The following is a 24325-nucleotide window of genomic DNA, read 5'->3' as shown; positions in this document are numbered from 1 at the left end:
TCGGGGTTTTATCGTCCGTGCCAGGCGAGACGACCATGTCTCTACCCCTCGCGCAGACACACACACACACACACACACGCGCGTGCACGCACACACCACCACCACCATCAGACAGAACAGAGTGGATATGACAGGTGAACAGCTATCTCATAGTCGCGGCACAGCCGCGGCAAAGGGCATTAAGTACCACCCCCCGCTCTCCTCCCTTGCCCTTTTCTCCATCTCCATAGCAACAGGATCTCCGCCTTTTTTGGAGGAATGAGGGGTGAGGGGGTGACAAGCTTTGACACATCCCTTTCAGTGACATTTGCGATCAAGGACGGATGTATGCATAATTACAATTTTAACATACATATTCATCATCCCTGGCTTTCTACTTAGTTTCTAGGCACCCATTGATTTGCTACTAACAGGCATTTTGGTTTTGCCGAGCGAGGGCCATTAACTAAACCAAGTTCCTCTTCTCTCATTTCTTTTTAATTCCTCCTTCTCTTCCAGAATGTTCTCATTAAACCTGGCCTTGTCTGCTACTGCTAAATGAGAGCGGTAAACATTTGCCAGGTCAAACGCTGCACAAACAGGGCTAACAAGGCAGAAGTAATGCATAATTTATCTCGCCAACAGCCAGGGTTCCACAGAACAAACAATCTGACAAGGGAACATTTGTTTTAGTGCGGTTTTTCGAGAGTCGTCATTAATTTAACCATTCTGATAATGTCTCAGGCTGCGTCCCAAATGGCACACTATTCCCTATATATTGCACTACTGTTAACCAGGGCTCATAGGGCTCTAGTCAAATGTAGTGTGCTATATAGGGAATAGTGTGTAAATAGAAATGTCAGATGACGATTCCCTTCAGGCTGTCGGATAGAATGGAAGAAAATCAGGAGGTGCAAGTAGTGTGAAATATCTTGGGCTTTCTTTTGTCAAAAGCGATTACTTTTCTGGGGATGATATGAAAACAAGGCTCCTCTTCTACTGCAAGGAACCACATTTGAATTGATATATTTTGGTCATGAACAATTAACATTGTTTTATTGAGCAAACCTGGCAGGCAGGTAGTAGAGACTGCATAACCACATTTGAAACTGAATTTGAAGATTATATAGAGAGTCATATACGTATATAACAAAGATACAACATGAATTGGTTCCTAAACGTAGATACCATTACGCAGTAGCAGTTCTTATAAACTGTAGTAGTTGTAGTTGTAGTAATTGGTTGTAATATGATGTCTCCTCAACCAGAAAACCAGTCTACAATGAGAAAATTACGCCATGAAGTCCCCATATGCCAAAAGTTTGACACACTTTAATCACATAAAATAAAAAATTGTTCTGGATCGTTCTCCAATCAAGCATGCGGTTCAGCGGACAAATTAAATGCCCCCGTCATATTCAATCATTCTGCTCGCCACTTGGGTTCGGAAGGGCCCCTTTTCTGTTAGAACAATCCTGGTTAAATATTTTATATTGTTTCCTCATGCAACAAACCCCCTCAACCCCCTTCTTCTCTGATACCCCCATGTCACATTAGTTCAGCTGCACCATCGAGAGCATCCTGACTGGAGCATCAGGGCCTGGTATGGCAACTGGTATGGCAACTGCTCGGCATCCGACCGTAAGGCGCTACAGAGGGTAGTGCGTACGGCGCAATACTTCACTGGGGCCAAGCTTCCTGCCATCCAGGACCTACAGTATATACTAGGCGGTGTCAGAGGAAGGCCCAAAAAATGGTCAAAGACTCCAGTCACCCAAGTTATAGACTGTTCTCTCTGCTACCGCATGGCAAGCGGTACCAGAGCGCCAAGTCTAGGTCCAAAAGGCTCCTTAACAGCTTCTCCTCCCAAACTATTCGACTGTAGAACTATTAATCAAATGGCCACCCAGACTATTTACATTTCCCCCCCCCCCCCCCTTTGTTTTTACACTGCTGCTACTCGCTGTTTATTATCTACGCATAGTCACTTTACCCCTACCTACATGTACAAACTACCTCGACTAACCTGTACCCCCGCACATTGACTCTGTACCGGTACCCCCTGTATATAGACAGGTTATTGTTATGTCATTTTATTGTGTGACTTTCTTTTTACTTTAGTTTATTTAGTAATATTTTCTTAACTCTATTTCTTGAACTGCATTGTTGGTTGTGACAAATACAAAATGTATTTTATTTGATGGACAAGGCAAGACAAGGCAGATAAAGAGAGCCTAGCTCACACCACCAGACCTGGGATCCAATATTATTATATCTACTCAAATACATCAAGTGTTTCCTCTAGCCTGTCTGGATTGCCAGATGGGCGTGGTTTCAATCAGGCACAGATTAAGTATTTAAAAGGATTTCAAATAGTATTTGAACCCAGGTGTGCACCATACACAGGATATTGAACCCAACCATCTTTCCTGCTTTGGACAAATTTGTATTTCAGGCAGAATTCCAGAGGCCAGAAGGTGAGACAAGACGGCATTTTAAAGCTTTTGTTCTCTACCGGTACCTATCTGTGTTTTTTCAGGTAAAGGGTGATAGTGGACACTAGTGTTTCCCAATATCATTCCATTAAAACTTCTTCATGAAACTTCTTCATGAAATATACAAACTGAGGATGGGTATACAGAACAGAGGTCTGCTTCAGGTCTTTCATCTGAGAAAAGATGGACCATTGTTCATTTGGTTCAATTAAAGGCACTTCTCAAAAAAATGGAAGTAGATATTTTCCCAAAGTCCTTGAACACAGGAGAGGAGATATCCACTCGTCTATTTGTCATCAATTTTGGCGTGTGTGTGCCTCAGACACACAAACACACACACACACACACGCGCGCGCACACATCCACACCCACGCAAACACACGGCCGAATCTTTTCAACTCCTCAACCCAGAACTGCAGAGTATGAGCATAGCAAGCAATATCCTGCACAATACATCACTTAGGGATGCCTTCGAAGCCAGCTGTCAGAAAAATACTGCATTGCATTGGCCAATGTCGACTCCCCTCTGCAGCCACGGTAATCAACAATGTTCAAACAGTGTTAGCGTCATCAGGCTAAGGCCACAACAGACACAAACACAACTCAAGAAAGGGCTATAGTGTGATCCCTATCCTTAAAGCCCTTTGAGTTGATGCTGGAGGCTATTTTTGTATCCTTCTTTATTAAATAGATGGCTATTCTCTCAAACAATCATCTGGAGGGCAATTGGGACAGCACACGATCCTGCAGTGTAATAGACACACACGCACCCATACACACACACACACACACACACACACACACACACACACACACACACACACACACACACACACACACACACACACACACACACACAGCACCTTAAAGGGATAGTTCAGGATTTTGGCAATGAAGCTCTTTATCTACTCCCCAGAGTCAGATAAACCCGTGGATACCATTTTTATGTCTCTGCGTCCAGTATAAAGGAAGTTAGAGGTATTTTCACAAGCCAATGCTAACTAGCGTTAGCGCCATGACAACCTAACCCCAGCGGGACTCTGGACTTTTGCCCACTCGAAGGTAGTGCGCCATCCAATAAATTATAACTCATCACCGTTTCCTCTATATGAGAGTGGGCTGGCCTTCCTTAGCTCTTCGGAGACTGAGGAAGGCCAGACTACCTAAGTTTTTATTAATAAGGCCATACTGAGACAGCTCCCATTTGACCTGTGTACCTACATTGTCCAGCAGACAAATGACAACTACCGCCTGTGCTCATATGACAGTGTTTTGTTGACTGTGCCTTAGGCCCGTACAGTTCCAGTTATCAGCCCCTTCCGCTTGGAATGAGCTTCAAAAGACCCTGAAATTACAGGAGCTCATCCCTCAAAATGAGTTTAAAGGTAAGATAAACACTATGATGGAAAATGAAGTGGGGGGGGGGGGGGCTGTCAATAATTTGAAGCCTAGTTGCTCCACACCTCCCCAAACCATCTTGCTGCTCAATGTGTAAATGTATGCTTTTAAACTGTAGTGCTTTGTGTTTTATGTTGTAAAAGTGTCGGAAACTTTGTGTGCTACTATTCCGGCCAGGTCTCTCTTGTAAAATAGATTTTGAATTATATTGAGACGAACCTGGTAAAATCAAATAAATAAAAGAACAAAAACTGGGTGATTACCATCATCAAACGACGAGAGGAAGGCATAAAATATCCCCATCGTCCGGTCAAAAGTAATGCAGAGAATAGGATGCCATTGGAGATGTACACCTTCTCTCTCCTTTCCTTCTCACCCATGCAGCCACAGAGGTTATTAATATGGATATGATTGGATTCTATGCCCTACTTTTAAAATTACACACTGACATTCGGGAGGAAATTTCCACCGCTTTGATGATCTTCATAGATTCCCCCCCCATCTCTTTCTCTATATTGTTTTAACGTTGTGCGCGCCGAAGCTTGCTTTTTATTTCCACTTCAAAGAGGAAGCCTATTTTCACCAGGCTGCAGGCTTTTGGATTGTTTCTGTGTTGTTGCGTGCACAATGAAACTGTTATTGATGATCATGCGTTTTTGGCATGTGAAAAACGAGGCTTTGACGAGACTGCGATGCGCACGGTGCATTGCGATCAATGTGTGAATTTTTGAAAATCATTCAAGGTCGTTATACGTGATAATCCCCATATTCACCATGAAATTGATCATCAACCTTTGACAGAAAGTTACTTGAAAAACATGATAACTGTTCATAGATCTCATCTGATGGACCAGGGCCTGTATGATGATAATAATCATGCTAATTTGGGGGTGCTTACTGTATATAGTCTTGGTTTACTATATGTACAAGTGGGTAACCTGTACAGGTGTGAGGTTTTTGACATATCCCATTTCCCCTGAGACCTCCTCGGAGAGGGTCGGGGAGTGTTAATATAGGATCAGTTTTGCCTTTTACATCATGATACGATTATATGGGCGGGGGGCACCTGATCCAAGATCCGAGATGCTTTTTGGTTTCTTGATTTTCTTTTGGTGTAAAGATTCCAGTCGCATGGCTGGAAAATATCCCTACGCCCACTCCCATTGCTGTTTGAATATGATCATTTTCTATTCATTTAATTCAAACAGCAGTGCAGCTACCACCATATTGCTTTTCCTCTCGTTGATTACAATGTATTCAGAGTTAATACATCCCAGTGCTCCTTTGAGAAATTCACCTTCAACCTCGAAGTTAAATAATGTCCCCACTGATCAGCATATCTGTTGAATGTGAGGTTAATAAACTACTTAGTATTAGAGAGAACATGCTTTACATACATCCTAACACACACACACACACACCCACGCACACCCACACGCACGCACACACCCATGCACACGCACGCACACACACACACGCACGCACGCACGCACGCACGCACACACACACACACACACGCACAGACGCACACACCCACGCACACACACACACTAGCCATATGCCTCAGTGGCTCAACATTGGAATGTGCCTTTGACTTCTAATTATCGCAGAAGAAAAAAGATTCACATCCAATTTTAATTTGGGTAACATCATTGGCATGCAGGTCTGTCTGAAATGCAAATGTCTTATAATTATGCCAACGTAAAAAAGGGCCAAACTTGTCAACAGATGTGGTGGAATATTCATTCTCATATCTTTACATATCAGACGAGTATTTTTAATCACTCAAACGCATAATCACCCTAATCACACGAAGAGATAACGAAATGATTGTTATTCTCATCAGACGCTGCCTAAAACATACAGGAAAAGGTGAAGAGGACCTTTTCTACCAGATGAGTGAACGTGTAATGAGGTGAACCCATTCTCATGAGATGGCTAACCTTGCCAGAGGCCTGAGGATTTGTGTTAACTTCCCGAGCTAATGACCAGCCTTGGCTATAGCTCAGCGAGCTAGCAGTCTTGTGACACGCGAGAGACCCTTATATGAACCTCGGTTGGAACCATACTGAAATAGCCATTGAAACGCAGTTATTCAAAATAAACTAATGTTCCAAATGTTTCAGAAGGGCCAGTGAGGTGTGTCCGTCTCTTACTCAGTTTAGGCCATCATCAGACGTGCCATTATGTAGCCTGATTGCATTTCAAGCTGAAAAGCGCCAATAAATGCGAAGCATTTACTTGATTATTGATTGGCAGACTTTGATGATGTTAGTCCATCATTTTGAGGCTGACAGAAACAGTTAAGACAGTGGCCTGGATTGGTCTAGCAGTTACTGTTGCTGTCGGCTTCAGAGCACATGTACAGGTGTACCTGATGTAGAGATTCATTTGATCAATTTGTTGTTGCAGAGAATTTTTCTGCGCAGCAGGAAATGCGAACTTGTTATGTATTAGAGGTTTAAAAAGGCTTCTAAAGTTTGTAATTTCCACTTTAAAATGAAAAATGTATCAACCCCTACCAAAATGACCATTAATTATAATCCACATAATAATTCACATTTCCTATTACTGCAGGATTATTTTCCTACATTTACATTTTAGTAATTTAGCAGACACTGTTATCCATAACGACTTACAATAGTGAGTGCATACATTCCTGCTGTGAGAAACTGGTCATATTAAGATATGCAGGTGTTGGCATTTGAATTTAGTTTGCACCGCACCCATACTTTCCTGTCTCTCTTCACTATCTCTGTCCAGTAAAACAAAATAAAAATAAATGAAAAAATACATAAACGCGTTTGAGAGTGATGGTAAGGGCTCGGCCATACGATCTCACAGTGGGTTACATCACGGCATGTTGCCACTACTACCAAAGTCACACCTGGTTGAGGAATCTCGAGAAGGCCACCAGCTTGTTCATCATGCTGACAGACCAGCAGGATTTAGCCGAGTGCCAATATACCCTCATACTGAATTATTATTCTTTTTTTACTGAATCTCGCTCATTGTCTCCAATACTCCAAATGCCATAAGGTTTTTTTTCACCTCTATAACTGACTACAATGTCGAGGCTCTGCTAGAAGTTGGCGGTGTGAGGGGGAATCATTTTGATATCATGGATGGTCAGTCCTTGCATCCATAGCTCTGTCTATACATTGACGAGTGGTTACATTTCTCTAGCCCCATCCCTCAGCTTTTTACCGAAACAGGGGCGGGGACTAGGCTTTGTTATTGTTTCAATTGCTGCTTGCCGCTTTAATGTGGAATCTAGTGCGGGGAAAGACTGGGACCAGAAATCAGCCCAGCATTTCTAACACACCAGGACATTTTTTTCCCTCCAGGCCCCCGTTATTAGCCAAATAATGATCGTTTTGCGCAAAACCCCCAATTTTGACATGCCAACTGATGTGCTACAGCTTTCTCCAGGTGTATCTTACTTCGTCTTACTAATGGCAGTGAATCTCTTTCTACACCAACAATATTAACGCAGTACTTTCCCCAAACAGGAAATTAAAGAAGATAATGAAAATGTATAAATAAATCAGCAGCAATAGCAACATATGTAATATCCTCATCTCGTCTGTTTGGTGTTCTTGCGTTGAAAAATGCTAAGTCGTGTTGACCAAATGCCAACAGCTACTATATGTAAATAAAGCCTCCTCAAAATGTAAATTAGTCGTAAATCGAGCACGTCCTCAACACAACCTGTTTCAGTAAGTGTGCCTATCTCTGCGTGACGTTAACCATGGTTAACAACACTAAAAACAATGTAAATGGTGCGGAAAAACCAACATTTCGGCTCTAGGCGAAATGATATTAGCTTTGGAGAAGCATTAATAGACTAGGTCACAGGCCTCATTTACATATACTTCAATAAACCAGACAACAACAAACAAACTGTTGGGATCAGCATTAATTCCAGCGCCGGATTACATAAGACACTGACTCGCAAAAGCCAAGGAATACTAAGGAACGCCTCTCCGCCAGTATCTCTGATGTCAGAAAGGGTTGGGAGAAATAACGGCCCGCAGTGCGATGTGCCAGCTAAGTAGGGCATGTCGGGAGCTGCCGCCGCCAGCACGCCTGCCTTCAGAACTCTCCTTTTGCAAGGAGGCAAACTGCTGCTTTCAAGCTCTCCCTCTGAAGACGATGCTGAGATCACAGAGTTGCGGAGATAAAGCGCCTGTGATTCAACTCCCCCACATCCCTCCTGCGCCCCACCCCCACTGGAGTCTCAAAATTAATCTTTAATGAAGACAGACAGGGCAGCAGAGTTAATATGGAGCTGCGCTGCCCGGTCCCTGGCTGGTTGCGGTGCAATGACGAGCAGCCAATGTTCAGCAGCACAGCCTTGAAGTCATGCTGGTACCCAGTGAATGTAGCCAAGTTATCGTTACTCATTGTGTATTTATTATTACTTTTATTAATACGTGTTATTACTTTTCTATTATTTCTCTGTTTTATTTCTCTCTTCATTGTTGGGAAGGGCCCGTAAGTAAACATTTCACTGTTAGTTACACTTGTTGTTTACGAAGCATGTGACAAATAAAATCTGATTTGATTTGCATTGAGAGAGTTGCCAGACCAGTTGCTGTATGCTTATAAAGGGGGTTTCGAAGAAGATGGTGGCCACTGGCAAGGCCACAACCAACACCACCTATATCATATCAGCCCTTGCTAATGTTACCATTGAATTGCTGTTTAAAAAATTCTGAGGTACCAGTATTGCCTCAAGAGATTTTCCATGTTGCTTTGTTTGGACTGGCACCGTAGAAAATGGTCATTGGCCACAGCAACCACTGTACCAACCCCCCCCCAAAAAAAGTTTGTTGTATATATAATGAACACAAATTAGGAAACAATATTTCCTATAAGTGAAGTGGACTGCAATTTTACATCTAGGCATTGCTTTGTAGGTGTGTAGACTAGGAAATGTTGAATAATATTTCAAAGAAAAGAAGCTCTCTCTCACTGCGCTCGCAGAGTATCACTTATTTATTAAATGCCGACATTTCAGCCTCGCGACCGTCGTCAGAGATCTTAACCAGTATTTCCTAGAACATGGTCATGTCAGTCTTGGTAGGGGGAACTGACTCTGGCTCACCCTATTCCCCATGTCTTACAGCAGTGGTTACATCAAGCGCAAGCTCTTGGCATAGTCTGGCCATGACGCTGCAACTACTGCTGTACTGTGTTCACGGGAGAGAGAGTTGGAGAGAGGGATAGAGAAAAGGAGATGAAGAACGAGAGAAAGGGAGAGGCCCAAGACAGAGGGGGAGGCCTCTGCTAAAGAGAGGGCGAGTTGGACAGAGAGCCTTATCCTGGTAATGAAGAGAGTCGGTCAACAAATCCTATCCCTCTCTCCCTCTACTACAGTCATCTGTTAATGTTTGCCTTTTCAATTGTTTGCACAGTGATTTCCGATGGGAATACACTTCACAGCACTAGCCTCTCAGTTCTTGTTACACTCTCCAATTGTTTTCCTGTTTTAGGTACAATAGCTTTAGGCGATCTCAACACCACGGCCATCTTCACAGACTAGGTTTCAAAATGTGTATTTCTGTGGCATTACAGCTCTAGCATGGTCCCGTATCTCTTTGCGCTGTCATGCTAACGGCCATAGCACTAGAAACACAGAGGCAGAAAGGTTGACTGCATATTCAACTCAAATTGAAATCTCTCTTTTTAAAGTCATCCTCCCCCCCACCTTCCTCGACTTTTCCTAAATAAGTCTATTTAACACAGGTATGTTCCGCAGAGCATCTAATCCTCTTGCAGAGTCGCACGCAGGTCAGATGTTTTGATTTCTAGATATTATCAGAAAGAGCAGATTCCCAAAGTGTCCAAAACACTGACCTTTTGACAATAACTCTCAAGATCGAAGAGATTAGCTCTATTTCAAAAGTTCCGTTTCTCAGAGAACAACCCCTGTTCCGTGCACTACACATAATGAGCATGTGGCAGCAGACAGCCTACAGTAACATAATGAAAATGCTAACGTGTTCTTTGAATTTTTGTATTCATTCATTCTAATGTTACCAAATACCTTCATAAACACAACCAAATAGCATGTATGAAATGTGTCTATTAGACTTATACTTGAACGTTGCAGTCAAAATGACTGCTCACTGGCTCAAAGTTGGGTCCCTCGAGGCCCTGCTTTTCTAGTGATAGGAGTTGGCTACAGAGCACAAACAGTTCTGGGATTAGACTGCAATACCTCATTTTCCCTACTGATTTGGGAGCAATATAAAATGATATCAAATAGAAAACTGTCGCAGCGGGCATAGCTGCCTCACTGCCTCACTGCTTGACACTTATGGGGCCAGCTAAGCTCCTGGAGGAAAAGGAAGAGACGATAGATCGAGAGACTGAAAGAGAATGGGGAAAGGTGGAGAATTTCGTTACACTCAAGCCTCAGCTGAGTTTAAATCATAAGCTCCTAAGTGACTCCTGATAACATCATCACAGTGGGAATCTGCCCAAGAGCCTGTCAGCAAGGTAGAAGAAGAAGAAGAAGAAGGGTAGGAGATAGTTTTTTCTAACGATAATGATTCACTTCAAACACCCCCCTGGGAGCATAAAGCCTTTCCACTACAGCTCAATGAATTTAGGAGAGCGAGACAGAGAGATAGAGAGAGACAGAGCGCAAGAAAGCACAAACAGCGAAGCTAAGAAAGATAGCATCAGTTGAACACTTCCTCTGGTGCAAGGAAGTCAAAAGGAAAGAAGAGAAAAAAAGAGCCACAACCACTTTAACATAAGCCATCTTTGCCATCTTCAGCATCTGTCGCAGGCAATAGTATTTCTTAAGAGGTCAACAGATGCTTGCGTTGTAGCTACCTTGTGGTGGAATGTGGAAAACAAGTGTACTAGACTGAGAGAAGAGAACGACACTTAGCAACACACAGACGTGTTCTTCAACCTTGACAGTGTTGATTGCTGGTTCGTCAAACATGAAACGCCTTGGAGTCTCCTTTATCTCAGCTCAAATGTAGGTTTTTAGTTTCTAACAACTTTACATCGCTCCTTGAATGTAACATATTTTCTAAATGATTCTCTTTTTTTTAGTGTAATACTAGATTACCGATTGCCTGCCCCTGATACTCATCTTTATGACAGGATAAAAGCATACGATTTCAGATTTTATTTTGATCGAAGACAACACATGGGATTGGATCACTTTCAATGCAAACCAGCATACTTTATACAGGTACAGGCCAAGACAAAGACTGTTTGGTATACTTCAGTCTGCCTCAGAATGACAGGATGTCAGGAGGCAGAGACAGAGGGTTCCGCCCATCTTTGACAAACGGGCAATTCTACGGTGACAGAAAGACGCCAAGACTCAGACTTTTCCACTTTAAAAGGATGCCAAACAAAAACCATTGATTGCAAAGTTAAACAAACCATACAACTCTAGGACTTTCAACAGAAAATTTGACAAAAAACGATTTAATCGAAAAAACTGTGAAGAGTAAACAGGATGACATTTTCCAACAACTCTGTCAAATACTGTGTCTAATCCAAAGTAATATTCAGAGATGTCTGCATAAAGAATGGGGTGTCAGCTATGACATGACACCTTGACTTTGAAAAAAATCTATTTTGGCTTATTGAACTACAGTAAGTGCAGTGGATTAACACCCAGTAACAGAATGATGGAAGCAGAGTGACATCATGGGGCCCTCCCTGATCTGTGCTATACACAGATGCATGGTGGTGTATCCTGAATAGGTACACAAAGCTAGAACAATGATATATCCTCCTTTGCATGGTTGGGTGTTATTCTACACACTAGCTATTATTATAATGAGCTCAGACCCCAAATAATACCACATTTGGTTGGTCCGAAACGGACCAAATCTATGCCAATAATAGACGTCTGTTGTTTCACAAGTTTGGGCATCCCAGTACAACACAGTAGAGCTCAGTACAGTAAAATACAGTGGAGTTCAGTACAGTACTGTTTAGTAGACTATAAGCTAGTTTAGTACAGTACAGTAAAGTACCGTACAATACAGTAAATTATACTGTACTTTACTTGTGTGCTCTACTGTGCTGTACTAAACCATTCTCTACTGTACAGTAAAGTACTGTACTTTATTGTACTGACCAATACTATACTCTACTGTACTGTATTGTGCTGTTCAAACGTGAAACAGATGTCTATGATTGGTTCAGATTTGGACTGACCATATTTTCACTGCTTTTCAATGTCCATGGATGTCCGGTGTCGGTCAGTGCTCAGTGGGTGAGAGGGCTGGCTACAGTAAAGAGGAAGAGAGGGGGCTTGTGGGTAGGTGTCAGTAGTGACGGGGAAAAGATCTATACAGTTACATATTGGGATATTATCTGACGATATATCGTATAGTAACATTTTGACAATATCGCAATATAATTTTTGCGCTAGTTTGCTGTACCGACACAAAAAATCCAGTATTTTTCCTTCATAGCTTGTTCTCCATCTTCTTTTTAAACAGGGAGCCAATTTGTTTTCGGTACTTTTACTTCCATGACTGATCAAAACTAGTTTTCTCATGGCTCCCTCTTGTCCCTCCGGTGAGCATTATGTTCGGAACATCGCATCGCAATAAAATCACAGTATGGAATTGCAATACATATAGAATTGTGAGAATCGCAATACATATCGTATTGGCACCTAAGTATCATCATAATATCGTATCGTGAGGTCCCTGGTAATTCTCAGCCCTAGGTGTCAATAAGAGCTGGAAGTGGTGACATTAACTGGAGAGAGAGTAGATAGAGAGGGAGGTGGTGTCCAGACTGTTTTCACACTCTTGGTTTGACCATGAGACAGAAGGAGAAAGAAAACAGTTATGAGCTGAACATAACAGTAGGACAGTGGAAGGGAGGACAGTAGAAGGTGACCCAACTGTGGTTTGTGACTACTATACATTTTCATTGCAGCCATTCCAGTTTCAGTCATTCTGTTACTGATTTGGTAATAGAATAACACGCTTTAATCACATAATAAATCATAAACCAAATGTTATCCGTAAAAACACTATAACTAATTAGCAGGTCTACCTTTACAGTACTTGTTACTTCTGTGAACTTTCATTATCCTCCCTCCTCATGAGGGAGAGAAATTAGAAAATATCTTAAAGATATGTGGTGTTTTGGTAACAGAATGACAAGACACTAGGCAATATTTCTTACAGATGGCAAATCATTTTGGCAAAACTAAATATAAATGATATTAGTTGGCAGGGGACTTATTTCAGCATTATTGCGTTTTGATGTATTTCTAATACCCTTTAAGACTGTTTCTACTGGATGTTTTCTAAGATCCCTTTTCCATCTGTTTGACCAGAAATCAAAGCCTTTGCTTATTCCTAATTTTTAGGATGTAAAATGTAGAGACATTTATATATGCCTTCATTTCTCAAAGGTATTTACTCTTAGATGTCATTTGACACCCAATTTGATGTGCTCCTATGACCTTCTCATGTTAAATCAAATCAAAGTTGATTTGTCACGTGCGCCGAATACAACAGTAAAATTCTTACTTACAGGCTCTAACCAATAGTGCGAAGAAAAAAAAGAAGGTGTGTGTGTGTGTGTGTGTGTGTAGGTAAGTAAATAAATAAAACAACAGTAAAAGACATTTGAAAAATAAGAGTAGCAAGGCTATATACAGACACCGGTTAGTCAGGCTTATTGGGGAAGTATGTACATGTGGGTATGGTTAAAGTGACTATGCATATATGATGAACAGAGAGTAGAAGCAGTGTAAAAAGAGGGGTTGGCGGGTGGTGGGACACAATGCAAATAGCCTGGTTAGCCAATGTGCAGGAGCACTGGTTGGTCGGCCCAATTGAGGTAGCATGTACATGAATGTATAGTTAAAGTGACTATGCATATAAGATAAACAGAGAGTAGCAGCAGCGTAAAAGAGGGGTTGGGGGGACACACAATGCAAATAGTCCGGGTAATCATTTGGTTACCAGTTCAGGAGTCTTATGGCTTGGGGGTAAAAACTGTTGAGAAGCCTTTTTGTCCTAGACTTGGCGCTCCGGTACCGCTTGCCATGCGGTAGTAGAGAGAACAGTCTATGACTGGGGTGGCTGGGGTCTCTGACAATTTTCAGGACCTTCCTCTGACACCGCCTGGTTTAGAGGTCCTGGATAGCAGGCAGCTTTGCCCCGGTGATGTACTGGGCCGTACGCACTACCCTCTGAAGTGCCTTGCGGTCGGAGGCCGAGCATTTGCAGTACCAGGCAGTGATGCAACCGGTCAGGATGCTCTCGATGTTGCAGCTGTAGAACCTTTTGAGGATCTCAAGACCCATGCCAAATCTTTTTAGTTTCCTGAGGGGGAATAGGCTTTGTTGTGCCCTCTTCACGACTGTCTTGGTGTGTTTGGACCATTCTAATTTGTTGTTGATGTGGACACCAAGGAATTTGAAGCTCTCAACCTGCTCCACTACAGCCCTGTCAATGAGAATGGGGACGTGCTCGGTGCTTCTTTTCCTGTAGTCCACAATCATCTCCTTAGTCTTGGTTACGTTGAGGGATAGGTTGTTATTCTGGCACCATCCGCCCAGGTCTCTGACCTCCTCCCTATAGGCTGTCTCGTCGTTGTCGGTGATCAGGCCTACCACTGTTGTGTCGTCAGCAAACTTAATGATGGTGTTGGAGTCGTTCCCGGCCATGCAGTCGTGGGTGAACCGGGAGTACAGGAGGGGACTGAGCACGCACCCCTGGGGAGCTCCAGTGTTGAGGATCAGCGTGGCAGATGTGTTGCTACCAACCCTCACCACCTGGGGGCGGCCCGTCAGGAAGTCCAGGATCCAATTGCAGAGGGAGGTGTTTAGTCCCAGGTTCCTTAGCTTAGTGATGAGCTTTGAGGGTACTATGGTGTTGAACACTGAGCTGTAGTCAATGAATAGCATTCTCACATAGGTGTTCCTTTTGTCCAGGTGGGAAAGGGCTGTGTGGAGTGCAATAGAGATTGCATCATCTGTGGATCTGTTTGGGCGGTATGCAAATTGGAATGGGTCTAGGTTTTCTGGGATAATGGTGTTGATGTGAGCCATTACCAGCCTTTCAAAGCACTTCATGGCTACGGATGTGAGTGCTACGGGTCTGTAGTCATTTAGGCAGGTTGCCTTTGTGTTCTTGGGCACAGGGACTATGGTGGTCTGCTTGAAACATGTTGGTATTACAGACTCAATCAGGGACATGTTGAAAATGTCAGTGAAGACACCTGCCAGTTGGTCAGCACATGCCTGGAGCACACGTCCTGGTAATCCATCTGGCCCCGCAGCCTTGTGAATGTTGACCTGTTTAAAGGTTTTACTCATGTCGGCTACGGAGAGCGTGATCACACAGTCGTCCGGAACAGCTGATGCTCTCATGCATGCCTCAGTCTTGCTTGCCTCGAAGCGAGCATGGAAGTGATTTAGCTCGTCTGGTAGGCTCGTGTCACTGGGCAGCTTGCGGCTGTGCTTCCATTTGTAGTCTGTAATAGTTTGCAAGCCCTGCCACATCCGACGAGCGTCGGAGCCGGTGTATTATGGTTCAATCTTAGCCCTGTATTGACGCTTTGCCTGTTTGATGGTTCGTCGCAGGGCATAGCGCGATTTCTTGTAAGCTCCGGGTTAGAGTCCCGCACCTTGAAAGCGGCAGCTCTACCCTTTAGCCCAGTGCGAATGTTGCCTGTAATCCATGGCTTCTGGTTGGGGTATGTACGTACAGTCACTGTGGGGACGACGTCCTCAATGCACTTATTGATAAAGCCAGTGACTGATGTGGTGTATTCCTCAATGTCATCAGAAGAATCCTGGAACATGTTCCAGTCTGTGATGGCAAAACAGTCCTGTAGTTTAGCATCTGCTTCATTCTGACCATTTTTTTATAGACCGAGTCACTGGTGCTTCCTGCTTTAATTTTTGCTTGTAAGCAGGAATCAGGAGGATAGAGTTGTGGTCGTATTTACCAAATGGAGGGCGAGGGAGAGCTTTGTACACGTCTCTGTGTGTGGAGTACAGGTGATCTAGAATTTCTTTTTTTGTGCTCATGGGTCTTTTTACATGGAAATTCCCAAATCTAGTTTAGGAAGTAGACCATACACTGGTAACCTAGCCTGGTCCTAGATCTGTTTACGCGATGTAGAATAAAATAGAATAATATTTAGCGGAAATATAAATACAAGCAAGGCACTCAAAGTAATTTACAGTAAAATAATTACACATGTACCTTGGAAGGGGATATGCAGAGCAAAGCTTTGAATTGAGAAAATGTACGTTTGTAGCATTCAATCTAATATCCACAGTTAGTATGGATATTGGAATATAGTCCCAGTCAAAGTTCTCCCAGAGCTGTGCCACCCAGATCCACACTGAAGCTAATTTCTTAGCTAAGCTGCCGCCGCCCTTTCTCTGAAAACAGGTTCCATGCAGCCCAAAGCTGAGGCTTTAGTCACACTGGTATGAGCCGCCGTTTGCAACATGCTATATTCTGTGGAAATGATTAATTCCGTGTCCCAAAATGCAAACATTGCCATCTTTTGTGCCCACAAAATGCCAAACAGTTATACACCGAAACCCCATGAGGGACTGTTTGCCTCCCAAATAGCACCCTATTCCCTATATAGTTCACTACTTTTGACCAGGGCCCATATGTCTGTGGTCAAAAGTAGTGCACTATATAGGGAATATTTTGCCATTTGGGAGATTCATCCCGGCATCTGAACAAAGCTCTGCCACCCACCCAGATGTTTATCAGCCAGGGCCCTTGGCGTTATGAGATAGTGCCTAGCGTCGCGCCAGTAGTAGCATTACTACCATCCACGAGACCACGATGTAGTTCCCTCTTTGCATATGCCAATGGGATACGATTAAGAATGCAAACTGCACCTCAATCTATCTCTCCCTATCAAACACACCCACGAGGCTCATTGTTAGGCACGTAATAAAAATGTTCATGTTCTATTGAGCCCCGATAAGGCCTACCGCCGCCCACCTAGGCTCTTCTGATGTGCTTGTCAGGGCTGGGGATCACTTTCACATAGGGGACGCTGTCTGGTAGCATTCCAAATGGCACCCTATTCCTTATATAGCGCACTGCTTTTGACCAGGGACCTGACATTTGGGATGCATCCTCTGCCATTGCCCAAACCGAGGAGCTATTGTTGCAAAGCCAAGTAGGAGATTGATATACCAATAAAAAGTGTAGTGAATAAAACCATATAGGAAGTCTCCACTTCCCCCTTCCTCGTGCCAATAAAAAATGATAGACAATCAGTTACCAGAAGGTGATGGTGATAATCCGTTAACAGGCAGGCTATTAAAAGAGGAGCGGAGGTAACCGTAACAACATGCTACTGTTGAACACATGAGAGGGTGTGATGTCATGTGTTATATACCATGGTTGGAAAGTGTTTCCCCTTGATTTGACTCTTATTGATAATCCTTTAACGGACAATCTATCAAAAGGGGAGCAGTGCTACCATTGAACACGGGAGGTGTGTGAAGTGTCAATGTCATGTATACTTCCTTCCGGCCTCTAGGTCATCAGGCCGCTGATTATCCCGCACATCCTGTCACCATCGTCAAGCGCCCCCGCGCCTCATGACACTCACCTGGACTTCATCACCTCCTTGATTATCTTCCCTATATCTGTCACTCCTCTTGGTTCTTTCTTCAGGTGTTATTGACTCTGTTTTCATGTCGGTGCGTTGTTGTGGTTATTGTTTATGTTTATTTATTAAAACACTCACTCCCTGTACTTGCTTCCCGACTCTCAGCGCACTCGTTACAGTCAAAGTATGCCAAAGAGGAAAAGTGTTCCCTCTTGATTTGACTCTTTCTTAAATTACCAATTTGAGGCATCAGGGCGAAATACAAAAATCTGTTTTATTTTATTAACTCTTATTTTACTAGGTACTAGGTTGACTAAGAACACATATTATTACAGCAACAGTTTGGGGAAGGGATATCCAATATCCAAGATTGAGAACATTTGGCCCAGTTTTTCAGACACAGATTAGGCCTAGTCTTGGACTAAAACGTGCTTTCAATTGAAAATCTCCATTGAGAATGCTTTTTTTACTCCAGGACTAGGACAAAAATGTTTAAAATTAATGTTTAATTTATTTAGACTGTGGGTCTTTAAGAAATGCCAGGAGGAACACACTGGATGTCTTGGCAGCCCACAAAGGTACTGGTCCAAAGTTTGAACAGGAGTGTGTGTTTTCGGTTGATTGGACGAGTGATAGCACTGTCTGTGGCTTCACAGGGAGCAGCAAATGTCAAATACGGCCAGATAAGCAGTGCTCAACCAGGCAGACTCCATGACCACTCTGTATTCAAATGGTTACATTTCTCTTACAGCTCTCTCTGGAGATGGACCTGATGCAGCATGTGTGATTTGGAATCCTAAACTAACCCTCCTGTATTTCTCATAAAGGATCCTTGACCACAAATCTAGATATAGTATACTTTGGGTTTTGAAGTCTATTTCAGCATGTGGATAAACATATGTGTTCATACTTTTGTAGATAACCATGTAAATACATATTTATGAGGATAATATTATGTTGTGACTGTGAATGTACATACTTCAGAGCATCTCTGTCATCCTCTTTGGTGAAACAATGTTAGCCTTGGGTGAGAAATGGGATATGGTCCTTCACAGTGACATTCATCCAAATGTTATAATAAATATTTTAAGCCCCAGTTCATAGCGTTTGTCTAAATTTAGTTAAACTAAGACACCCACGGATACATTTCTTCGGGGGACAGTCTCTAAATCGATGGTAGCCTGCGTATTATTTGTCTCATTATTATTAAGACAAAATAGATTTCAAGCCGCCAGACTGTCGGGGACACTAATGTAAAATCAAATTACGGGGTAACGAAGTTAAATAGCGTGCTTCGTTCGGCTGAGAACTCCCAAGTCTTGTGTTCTGATAGCTATGAGCTACACAGCTACACACACTTTCTATGGACAATTTTTGATCTTTCATTTTTAATTTGTAAGCTTTGTAAAGAAAATTGCTAGATATATTGGACACAAAACTAAATTGTCATTATTGGAAATCAGTCCTTAAATAATCAAGTAGCCTAAAGATTCTCAGAACTGCGGCTGGATCAAAGGCCCATCTGTCAATCCAAGTCAAAAAACTTTATTGAAGACTGTCACTTGCCCAATAAATGTATGAGAGATAGAAAACAACACTGACTTGTTTCTTTGAATATGGTCATTGATGATGCTCACTTTCTTTTTCAAAGCCAAGCATCCGTCTAAGGAACATAAGACAATGGGCAATGTTATGTCTACACCCACCTTTCTTCCAGACCCATATTTTTTGGTGGACCACCGGGCCCGGTTTTCCCCGGCGGTCCCCGTAGCATCCTCCTCATCTCCTAGCAGCCCCGCGGAAGCCGTATCTGAATCCTCCCCCTCCTCCAAATCCTCTCCCTCCTCCACGTCCATCGTTTTGAGACGCTTAGGTGCTCTCTCGTATTCCCCTTCCTCGTATTCCTCAATGAGAGACATTGTTGATGAATAGCAACAATTTTTTGGTGTTAGATGAATTCGCCACCTGAGAAATAAATCACAAAAAAAGCAGTCCGGAAAGTTGCATGCACGTGGCTCTAAAACAGAATGTCGACCAAGCGAACTAGAATTCTGACAGCTGTGCGCATTGACGGTAATGCCACCCTCCAATACGCCCCCTTCTTGTGCGTGCACCTTCACTCTTTTGTTCACATTGCAGATTTTCTTCCATTGGACAACCTTTGCTTGTGTTCTGAATATAGTCGTTGATTGGCTATGGCGGTTAGGCGTTAAAAGCGAAAATATGATCGAAGCTTCTGTGTCGCCGAAGACGAGCCACAGTTTGTAGTCTATGTGCATACCATCAAAGAGTAAACCACTAGGCCTAATTAAAAGGTAAACAATGAAGCAAATGTATCCCATGACATTTCACATTTTAGTCATTTAGCAGATGCTCTGACTTACAGGAGCAATTATAGTTACGTACCTAGTTAGCTCAGGAATTTCGAACCAGTGACCTTTCGGTTACTGGCCCAATGCTCTTAACAGCTAGGTGACCTGCCGCCCTACTTTCACATGCAAATAGCACTTCATTTCTATAGGCAATCCATAGGCTATTGATCAAGTACTATTCTGTTATTAGTATGTAATAGTACGGTAGTATTAGACTTGGAACTACACAATGAAGAAAACAGTCTAGTTGTTTCAACTAATTACTATTAAGTAACTGGTTCCACGTGTTAGGCCTACCTGAACTTAGCTCCCAAACTTAGCTCCCAAATGTATTTGGGCATCTTACCTAAAAAAGGCTGTGGAACCAGCAGGGTTGGAATAATGCAGGGGCTTACCGGGGCTGAAGCCCCTGGGCCCAGGCCCGTGGGGGGCCCAAGAGGCAACAATTTTGTATTAAATAAACAAATATATTTACAGTACCAGTCAAAAGTTTGGACACAGCTACTCATTCAAGGGTTTTTCTTTATTTTTACTATTTTCTACATTGTAGAATAATAGTGATGATCATCAAACAATGAAATAACACATGGAATCATGTAGTAACCAAAAAAGTGTTAAACAAATCTAAATATATTTTATACTTAAAATTCTTAAAAGTAGCCACCCTCTGCCTTGATGACAGCTTTGCACATGCTTGGCATTCTCTCAACCGGCTTCATGAGGTAGTCACCTGGAATGCATTTCAATTAACCTCTATGGGCTAGGTGGGACGCTAGGTGGGACGCTACTCAACAGCCAGTGTAATCCCGTGGCGCGTTATTCAAATACCTTAGAAATGCAAAACCTTCAATTTTTCAAAAATATGGCTATTTTACACCATTTTAAAGATAAGACTCTCGTTAATCTAACCACACTGTCCGATTTCAAAAAGGCTTTACAACGAAAGCAAAACATTAGATTATGTCAGCAGAGTACCCAGCCAGAAATAATCAGACACCCATTTTTCAAGCTAGCATATAATGTCACATAAACCCAAACCACAGCTAAATGTAGCACTAACCTTTGATGATCGTCATCAGATGACAACCCTAGGACATTATGTTATACAATACATGCATGTTTTGTTCAATCAAGTTCATATTTATATAAAAAACCAGCTTTTTACATTAGCATGTGACTAGCATGTGACTAGCATTCCCACCGAACACTGCCGGTGAATTTACTAAATTACTCACGATAAACGTTCACAAAAAACACAACAATTATTTTAAGAATTATAGATACAGAACTCCTCTATGCACTCGATATGTCCGATTTTAAAATAGCTTTTCGGTGAAAGCACATTTTGCAATATTCTCAGTAGATAGCCCGGCATCACAGGGCTAGCTATTTAGACACCCAGCAAGTTTAGCACTCATCAAAGTCAGATTTACTGTAAGAAAAATGTTATTACCTTTGCTGTCTTCGTCAGAATGCACTCCCAGGACTTCTACTTCAATAACAAATGTTGGTTTGGTCCAAAATAATCCATCGTTATATCCAAACAGCAGCGTTTTGTTCGTGCGTTCAAGACACTATCCGAAAGGGTAAATAAGGGTGACGTGCATGGCGCAATTCGTGACAAAAAAATTCTAAATATTCCATTACCGTACTTCGAAGCATGTCAACCGCTGTTTAAAATCAATTTTTATGCCATTTTTCTCATAAAAAAGCGATAATATTCCGACCGGGAATCTGCGTTTAGGTAAACAGACAAAAGAAAAGAAAGCATTCGGTCGACTCGGGCACGCGCCTAAGCCCATAGTACTCTGAGCTGCCACTTGCCAAAAGCGATAAAGTGTTTCAGCCAGAGCCTGCCTCGATATCGTTCAGCTTTTTCCCGGGCTCTGAGAGCCTATGGGAGCCGTAGGAAGTGTCACGTTATTGCAAAGATCCTCAGTCTTCAATAAAAAGAGCCAAGATGAAACACTACTTCTCAGACAGGCCACTTCCTGCATGGAATCTTCTCCGGTTTTGGCCTGCCATATGAGTTCTGTTATACTGACAGACACCATTCAAACAGCTTTAGAAACTTTAGGGTGTTTTCTATCCAATGCCAATAATTATATGCATATTCTAGTTACTGGGCAGGAGTAGTAACCAGATTAAATCGGGTACGTTTTTTATCCGGCTGTGTCAATACTGCCCCCTAGCCCTAACAGGTTAACAGGTGTACCTTGTTAAAAGTTAATTTGTGGAATTTCTTTCCTTAATTCATGCGTGAGTTCCAAATATCTCCAACGGTCGCCCCAGTGTGAGTTTTTTTTATGCATGTGATGTTAGAACATTCTCTCCATTCCAGAATGTGATTGTTACGCAACATTACATTTAATCCGCGCTGCCCTCAAACCAAGGAATTTAGTCTGTTTTTATTCATAGTTTCAAATTCAATTTCAAATGATTTTCTAACAAGTTTTTATTTTCTAAGAACAGTTTGAATTGAGGTGTGTTCTGCCTCCTCATTCATTCACCAAAAAATTGTCCTTTTGACTTTTGCGGAAAATTAAATTTTTCGGACATTTCTGACCAGGACAAAATTCCCCAAGCACTTCCCAATTGTTTGTGCAGTTCAAGTCTGCAGACATTTGCGCATCTCCCGTCAGAACAGGATCTGCACACATGTTCACATTTTCCATCTGTTGCCCGCATCGCAGTCGTTGTTGATTTCGTTAATAATAATAACTTTGGAAATGTGTGCGTTTCTATCAAAGTAAGTGCCTTATTACGTTGTAATAGTTTCTGTATGTCGTTTCTATTGTAGCTTACTTTATGTATGGAGCATAATCTATTTGTGTATATTCCTTATAACCGCAGATACGTGAGGTAATGTTACTAATTTCATAACCTTTATGGTGTTATATTCAATCAAGCTTATGTAGCTAGCTACATTCTTATATCATCTCTGTAAAACATTGCTAATTGCATCAGAGAAGTATTACCTTGTGTTGTATTTTGAAGCTACCCTTTCTTTATGACTCCCAAGTGGCAAATAGTCCGGGCACACAATGCAAATAGTCCGGGGAGCCATTTGATTACCTGTTCAGGAGTCTTATGGCTTGGGGGTAAAAACTGTTGAGAAGCCTTTTTGTCCTAGACTTGGCACTCCGGTAGTAGAGAAAATAGTTTATGACTGGGGTGGCTGGGGTCTTTGACAATTTTTAGGGCCTTCCTCTGACACCACCTGGTGTAGAGGTCCTGGATGGCAGGCAGCTTAGCCCCAGTGATGTACTGGGCCGTTCGCACTACCCTCTGTAGTGCCTTGCGGTCAGAGGCCGAGCAATTGCCGTACCAGGCAGTGATGCAACCGGTCAGGATGCTCTTGATGTTGCAGCTGTAGAACCTTTTGAGGATCTCAGGACCCATGCCAAATCTTTTTAGTTTCCTGAGGAGGAATAGGCTTTGTCGTGCCCTTTCACGACTGTCTTGGTGTGTTTGGGCCATTCTAGTTTGTTGGTGATGTGGACACCAAGGAATTTGAAGCTCTCAACCTGCTCCACTACAGCCCCGTCGATGAGAATGTGGGCGTGCTCGGTCCTCCTTTTCCTGTAGTCCACAATCATCTCCTTAGTCTTGGTTACGTTGAGGGATAGGTTGTTATTCTGGCACCACTCGGCCAGGTCTCTGACCTCCTCCCTATAGGCTGTCTCGTCGTTGTCGGTGATCAGGCCTACCACTGTTGTGTCGTCAGCAAACTTAATGATGGTGTTGGAGTCGTGCCCGGCCATGCAGTCGTGGGTGAACAGGGAGTACAGGAGGGGACTGAGCACGCACCCCTGGGGAGCTCCAGTGTTGAGGATCAGCGTGGCAGATGTGTTGCTACCTACCCTCACCACCTGGGGGCGGCCCATCAGGAAGTTCAGGATCCAGTTGCAGAGGGAGGTGTTTAGTCCCAGGATCTTAGTGATGAGCTTTGAGGGTACTATGGTGTTGAAAGCTGAGCTGTAGTCAATGAATAGCGTGTGGAGTGCAATAGAGATTGCATCATCTGTGGATCTGTTTGGGCGGTATGCCAATTGGAGTGGGTCTAGGGTTTCTGGGATAATGGTGTTGATGTGAGCCATTACCAGGAAGGTATACGTTTCACTAATTGTTGTCACCCATTTATCGAGTTTCCCCCTCACTCCTGGCTCTCTCTTCTCCTGTAGCTCCAAGGCATAGCGATTGGTCTCCTCTACTATGTTTCCCACCAGCTCCTCTGTCAGAAACAACTTGAAGCACTCTGCCTCAGTTGGAAATGGCAAGGGGCATTGCACTCCAGACTGCCACTCGTCAAAGCAAACAGCAGGGCCAGGAGGGGTGAAATGGCTGGCGGCCTTCCAGCTACCACAGAACTCCTGTACTTCATCCACTGTCTGTCTGCTTCCATCACCACCAGCATCTTCAAATGGACCTGGGACTTCGTCAGTGGACAAGGGAACCTCAGATTCA

The 24325-nt window shown here is 42.9% G+C and overlaps 1 protein-coding gene across 1 annotated transcript in view; it reads right to left on the bottom strand.

Moving 5' to 3' along the window:
* LOC106564787 (heterogeneous nuclear ribonucleoprotein L-like) overlaps positions 1-19576 on the bottom strand; it is a 58958-nt gene extending 39382 nt beyond the window's left edge. Inside the window, exon 1 of the mRNA XM_014131156.3 lies at positions 19193-19576. Coding sequence (XP_013986631.1) covers positions 19193-19405 — 213 coding nt within the window. The 5' untranslated portion in view covers positions 19406-19576. The remainder of the gene's footprint in view (positions 1-19192) is intronic.
* Positions 19577-24325: the final 4749 nt, after the last annotated feature.

This window comes from Salmo salar, chromosome 12 (genome assembly GCF_965601325.2).
Source record: "Salmo salar chromosome 12, fSalSal1, whole genome shotgun sequence".
NCBI lineage: Eukaryota > Metazoa > Chordata > Actinopteri > Salmoniformes > Salmonidae > Salmo > Salmo salar.
The sequence above is the reverse complement of the archived record's forward strand: the minus strand, read 5'-3'. Positions and strand labels throughout refer to the sequence as shown.